At 49.0% G+C, this 7,099-nt stretch overlaps 1 protein-coding gene across 1 annotated transcript; it reads left to right on the forward strand.

The window, feature by feature from the left end:
• Positions 1 to 202: 202 nt before the first annotated feature.
• LOC127339751 (uncharacterized mitochondrial protein AtMg00810-like) lies at positions 203 to 532 on the forward strand. The gene has a single exon (XM_051365566.1). The coding sequence runs from the start codon at positions 203 to 205 to the stop codon at positions 530 to 532; it is 330 nt and encodes a 109-aa protein (XP_051221526.1).
• The last annotated feature ends 6,567 nt before the right edge of the window (positions 533 to 7,099 follow it).

Raw genomic sequence — 7,099 nt, forward strand, 5'->3', positions numbered from 1 at the left:
AGGAGCAGGTGTACTGCCAGCAGCCCATCGGCTTCGTCGACACCGAGCACCCCGATGACGTGTGCTTGCTCTCTCGGTCCCTGTATGAACTGAAGCAGGCGCCCCGCGCCTGGTACCAGCGCATTGCCGGCTTCCTGCATCAGCTTGGCTTCGCTCCACGCGCTCCGATGCGTCGCTGTTCATCTACCGGACCGGCAACGACATGGCCTACCTGCTGCTATACGTCGACGACATCATCCTGACGGCCTCCACCACTGGTCTTCTTCGACAGCTCACCGACAGTCTTCGCGCTGAGTCCGTTTTGAAGGACCTTGGCCCGCTCCACTACTTCCTCGGCATCGAGGTTGTCCTTCGTGCGGACGGGTTCTTCCTTCATCAGCGGAAGTACGCCCACGAGCTTCTCGAGCGTGCCGGGATGCTTAACTGCAACCCTGCACCTACTCCTGTCGACACGAAGGCCAAGCTCTCCTCCAGTGATGGGTCGCTGGCGTCCGACGCGCCGTTCTACCGCTCCATCGTTGGTGCTCTCTAGTACTTGTTGACGCGACCGGAGCTCCAGTATGCTATGCAGCAGGTGTGCTTGCACATGCATGCTCCTCGGGATGCTCATTGGGCCGCGGTGAAGCGGATTCTGCGCTACGTCTGTGGTAACATGGGCTACGGCTTGTCGTTGCATGCTTCCCCCTCGACGTCGGCCGACCTCGTCGCCTACTCGGACGCGGACTGGGCGGGATGCCCGGACACGCGGCGCTCCACCAGCAGCTACTGCATCTACCTCGGCTCGTCTCTCGTCTCTTGGTCCTCCAATAGGCAGCCCACCGTGTCTCGCTCCAGTGCTGAGGCCGAGTACCGCGCCGTGGCCAACGCGGTGGCCGAGTGCACGTGGCTTCGCCAGCTTCTGTCCGAGCTCTCTTGTCCTGTTGACAAAGCTACGGTGGCCTTCTGCGACAACGTGTCGGCCGTCTACCTCTCCACCAACCCCGTTCATCATCTGCGCACCAAGCACATTGAGTTAGACATCCACTTTGTTCATGAGCAAGTTGCCCTCGGTCGCGTTCGAGTTCTTCACGTACCGACGTCTCAGCAATTTGCCGATATCATGACGAAGGGATTGTCGTCCACGACTTTTCCGGAGTTTCGCTCCAGTCTATGTGTCGGTGCCGACCCTTCGACTGCGGGGGGGGGGGGGGGGGGGGGTGTTGAGTAACATGTTGTATAGGTATAGATCCCCGTGTTTTCTCAGGGTTGTACCTGTAATTGTACATGTGTCCGCCTATATATATATGAGTAGCCGGCCCTATTGGTGCTGTGCAATCTCCAATATCTCTTCTACAGGTCCAGTTCTTATATTCGTCTCATCGTTCTCAAAGGTCATTAGGATAGGCCGATGATCATACCTGCTATACTGCACCGCATCTCCAAAAAAAAGAGTTCCAGGCTTCATTAGTTAAGGCCCTATCCAGCCTTTCTCTAATAAGGCCACGGTGCCAAGTGAATTTGTGTCCTGTGTAACCAAAGTCTGCTAAGTTGCAGTCCTCAATAGCATCTCTGAAATTCTTCATCAGGTGTTCCGATCTAGGATTCCTCCCTCCTCAAAAGAATATAAGATTTCATTGATATCTCCCATAACCAGCCACGGTAAATTTGACTGAGAATGAAGATCGTGCAAGTGTTGCCATGTAAGATGTCTCTCTTGCCATTTTGGTTCACCATAGAAACAAGTGAAGCGCCAGGTAAAATCATGGCTATGCTCAACATTTACATCAATATAGTATTTCATCTTAAACCTTAGAGAAATTTTAACCTCTTTCTTCCATAGAAGCAGTAAGCCTCCACTACGTCCATCACTCCGAACTACCTCTTTGAAATCCATCTTTAATTTTCGACGAAGACATTCTGCTGGCCACTCATCAAGGTGAGTTTCCGACAGCAACAGCATGCTAATGACCTTTGAGAAAACGATGAGACGAATTAGATTGTTCTGTATATACAGAACAATCTAATTCAGATAGCACTCATCATGGCGTCTATCTGAATTAGATTGTTCTGTATAAACGTCATCCGCCCCTCACTAACAAAAGGAGAAGTAAAGGAAAAGAGGAAGAAACATCTCAAAAGAGAGGAGCGAAGCACGCCTAGTGATAGATACGTTAACAAGCTAGGCTGCTTAGGAACTGACCTGTCCATACACTGGTAGAAAAACGGCCTTTGGTCGCGGTTCGCAACTGCCATTAGTCACGGTTGCGCAACCGCGACCAATTAAGCGCGACTAAAGGCCCCCCTTTAGTCGCGGTTCCTTACGAACCGCGACTAAAGGCACATCCACGTGGCCGCCAGCAGTCCGTCGGGGCGGAGGACCTTTAGTCACGGTTCTCCTGGCCAACCGCGACTAAAGGCCGCCGCAGGTTTAGGGTTTTAGCCCCCCCCCTAAACCTGGTTTCTTTTTAATTGTATTGTTTTATTTCTTTTGTGTTTTATTTTAATTTTGAAGGAGTTTCACATATTCTACGGTACTACATACATGCATATGAATGTACAATTTCAAACAAATTTGAAATTAGAACCAAAGAGAATTCAAGAGGAATATACAATATATATTTAATATCGATCGGATGACCATATACAATTTTGAACAAGTTTCCATACATAATTTAGTGCATATGAAGTTCTACGTCCTCTACATAGTGTTCTCCTTTAGGATGGACGACTTCCCTCGCGAACCATCCAGCTAGTTCCTCTTGAAGTGGTCGGAAGCGAGCTTCTGGACTAAGCATCTTCCGGAGGTTATTCCTCTTGATATTGTTATCACACGGAACCCGCTCACAGGTGTATCTCCGGATCATCTCACAAACATAGTATCCACATAGATTGGTCCCCGGTGGCTGAATATCCCCAGTCCCAGCCACTGACCTTTTAAATTGTAGCTCTTTTTGGAATTCACCGACCTTTTGATCTGCGAACCGTCTCCAAACCCTACGGGGCAAAGAAAATTAAATGAACAAGAGAGTTATTAGTTACTTGATATTAGGAAATGAACGAAATAGGCCGATCGATATAGAGCGCAAATGAATGAAAATAATTACTTCTGCATCATTCTTCTCATGTCGGCCCAAAGCTTTGGATCCATATTCAGAGAGTCGTGGACGAGAACTGTGGAGGTGTGAAATTGAATTACTAGCAGAATCCAGTGGAACCTGCGGACACGATACATGCACAGTCATGCATAACTCATCGATTAGCCACATACCATGCATGGAGTAAACAGAAGAGAATGTGCTCAAGACAGAAACACTCACCCAAAATGGTAAGGAAATAGAATATCACTTTTGAGTTCCTGTTTTCTAAGAAACCGCCACAGGTCTTGCTCCACGTCGGCGGGGATTTTTTTTTAACACATATCCATTAACGATGTGTGGGTCAATGAACCCAACATCAAGGATGATCCTTACTCTGCATTCCTTAATCTTCATTCTGCATAATAGCGTACACAACAATATAGTTAGGACATATATATAGTGCAGGCAATGAACGAGATGGGGTAGAAATAAATCACTTACAGAATGTAGCAACTGATGATAGATTTGTCAAGCTCGCGCAGATTGAAAAGCTGGAACAATTCACTCAGATGAATTGTTACATAGTAATGTTTGAAGTGATGCTCATGTCTAACTTCTGCATAAATATATTTTTTGACATTTTTATTTTTTATGTAACCTTTGTACCAATTTAGCAGACTTTTCATTTGTGGAGGTAGATCCTCTTCCTGCGCAGGCTCGACGAGAGGCCCATTCGGCACTTATGTAATTACTACCTCCTTCATTGGCGCCTCATCAAGGCCTAACAGTGCACGAAGAGTCATACCTAAGTTGGCCGCTTGTTCTCTGGCACTCGTTACAGTCAATCCCTGTGCTACCGCAGCTGCTATGATATCGGGGGCATCCGGACCGGCGGCTTTCACTATGAGCGGGGCGATCGATTGTTTACTTTGTTCCCCGAGCTGGGCAACTTGTTTCCCCCCTTTTTTACTTTCTAATTCTTTCTCGGCCTCCTCCAAGGCTTTCTTCTCCTGCTTCTCCGCCAAATCTTTCTTCTCCTTGAACATGAGTGCTTGCCTACGACGTTCACGTGCATAGTCGTCAGGCAGATTCTTCGCGGCTTGGGACGGTGTGCTCAAAAATGACTTAGCCCACTTCTTTTGCTTGTCAGAAAATACTGGCTTGGGCTCGGGCTCTCTTTTCTTCTTGCAGTCTGCCTTCCATTTCTCACATTCAGCAGCCGCGGCCGCGTCAGTTTCCTCGGCACTACGTTCCCAAGGCCTTGTGGGGAGAGGCTTCAGTGATGGCTCCGGTACCTTTGTGGTCTTAGGTACATAAGGGTCCGGGTTAATAGTCCAGGACTGCTTCTGCTTCTTTGCCGGAGGTGGATTGGGGGGCGGCGTCTGATCACCCGCCGGACGAGGACTGGGGGGCGGCGGCAGATCACCCGCCGGACATTGTGGACTGGGGGGCGACGTCGGCTGACGTGAAGGAGGTGTAGGTGAACCACCACCACCACCACTGCCGCCACCGCCACCACCACCGGAGGGGGGTGGACTTGTTGGCCTTGGCGCCTCGCCTGGAAACTTGATAAACTTCTTTTTCCATAGAATGAAGTGGCGCTTGACACCTCCAAGTCTTCTCTCCCCTTCGGGTGTAGCAATGTCAATCTCCAGGTCCTCAAACCCTGGGACTATGTCCTCCACCGTGACACGAGCATAGCCATCTTGAATGGGGTTGTTGTGGTGGAGTGCTCCAGGTAAACATGGTAAAGCACTGCCGATGGCTACCTTCGTGGACATGTTCCCAATTGGATAATGCAGATGACATTCTTTCATCTCCTTTACATCGTCCACGGGGTAGCGAGGAGGCTCCGGTGCAGTAATATCGATCGCCAGTGCATTAGCAGTAGCCGGCGGGGCCTCCATGGAAGCCACGCTGCTTCTCCGCTGCTGGCTTCCGAGATCCGCTGGATGATCTTCATGCGTCCCAGCTGCCGATCTTTCTTGTACTAGTATATTCACGGTTTTCTTCATCTCAGCGAATTCCGATGCCAACCGCGCCACAACATCTGCATCCCGATCCATCTTTCTCTTACGGCTTCTGTAACCGTACGGGTCATCGTCCTGGGAGAACCCTATTTTCTACGGAATGTTCCCCATGCCTCGTACACGTCCTCCGTGTTCAGGATTCTCGAGGGCTTTTGTCAGCGCGTCGTTCTCTCTGTTGAACTTGATCTTCCCCTCTTGAGCATCCCTCATTTCGTCAATAAGGGCTTGGGTGGGTTTAAAGGTTTTGTTTCGGTGAACACACGCCCCTGTCTCCGGGTGTAGCGTTCCCCCATGCCCGTACCACCAGCTTTTGGCCCTTGGGTCCCATCCCTCCGTACCTGGACGGATTCCTCGCGCCCTCAGCTTGTTCTCCATCTTCTCCCACCTAGGCTCCCAAAGGCGATACCCTCCTGGCCCCATAATAAGATTGTACTCCTTCTTAGCCGCATTTTCCTTATTTTTTTTCGATATTTCAGTGAACTGAAGGAGATATGCCCTAGAGGCAATAATAAAGTTGTTATTATTTATATCTTTATGTTTATGATAAATGTTTATATATCATGCTAGAATTGTATTAACCGAAACATTAGTACATGTGTGATATGTAGACAAACAAGAAGTCCCTAGTATGCCTCTTAAACTAGCTTGTTGATTAATGGATGATTAGTTTCATAATCATGAACATTGGATGTTATTAATAACAAGGTTATGTCATTGTGTGAATGATATAATGGACACACCCAATTAAGCATAGCATAAGATCTCGTCATTAAGTTATTTGCTATAAGCTTTCGATACATAGTTACCTAGTCCTTATGACCATGAGATCATGTAAATCACTTATACCGGAAAGGTACTTTGATTACACCAAACACCACTGCGTAAATGGGTGGCTATAAAGGTGGGATTAAGTATCCGGAAAGTATGAGTTGAGGCATATGGATCAACAGTGGGATTTGTCCATCCCGATGACGGATAGATATACTCTGGGCCCTCTCGGTGGAATGTCGTCTAATGTCTTGCAAGCATATGAATGAGTTCATAAGAGACCACATACCACGGTACGAGTAAAGAGTACTTGTCAGGAGACGAGGTTGAACAAGGTATAGAGTGATACCGAAGATCAAACCTCGGACAAGTAAAATATCGCGAGACAAAGGGAATTGGTAATATATGTGTATGGTTCATTCGATCACTAAAGTCATCGTTGAATATGTGGGAGCCATTATGGATCTCCAGATCCCGCTATTGGTTATTGGTCGGAGTGAGTACTCAACCATGTCCGCATAGTTCTCGAACCGTAGGGTGACACACTTAAAGTTGGATGTTGAAATGGTAGCACTTGAATTATGGAATGGAGTTCGAATATTTGTTCGGAGTCCCGGATGAGATCCCGGACATCACGAGGAGTTCCGGAATGGTCCGGAGAATAAGATTCATATATAGGATGTCATTTTATGTGAAATAAAATGTCGCGGAAGGTTCTATGGAAGGTTCTAGAAGGTTCTAGAAAAGTCCGGAAGAAACCACCAAGGAAGGTGGGACTCCACCTCCATGGCCGGCCAGCCCTAGTGGGGGTGGAGTCCCAAGTGGACTCCACCATAGGGGGCCGGCCACCCCCCCCCCATGGGAGGTGGGAATCCCACCTTTGGGTGGGAGTCCTAGTTGGGCTAGGTTTCCCGCTCCGATGGACGGTTTTGGTTTCGGGTCTTATTCGACGACTTGTACACCAACACTTGGGATCCCCCTATATAATGAGGCGCCAAGGGAGGGGGCCGCCCAACCCAAGACGATAGCTTGGCCGCCCCCCGGGAGTGGCCGGCCAAGCCCTCCCAAACCCTAGCTTTGCTCCTCCACTTCATATTGTCCGGTTTGCTTAGCGAAGCTCCGCCGGACTTCTACACCGCCACCGACACCACGCCGTCGTGCTGTCGGATTCAAGAGGAGCTACTACTTCCGCTGCCCGCTGGAACGGGGAGGTGGACGTCGTCTTCATCAACAACCGAACGTGTG

The sequence above is a fragment of the Lolium perenne genome, chromosome 3, assembly GCF_019359855.2.
Source record: "Lolium perenne isolate Kyuss_39 chromosome 3, Kyuss_2.0, whole genome shotgun sequence".
Taxonomy (NCBI): domain Eukaryota; kingdom Viridiplantae; phylum Streptophyta; class Magnoliopsida; order Poales; family Poaceae; genus Lolium; species Lolium perenne.

Coding starts and splice junctions, on each gene's coding strand:
- LOC127339751 (XM_051365566.1), top strand. CDS start 203: ATGGCCTACCTGCTGCTATACGTCGACGACATCATCCTGACGGCCTCC.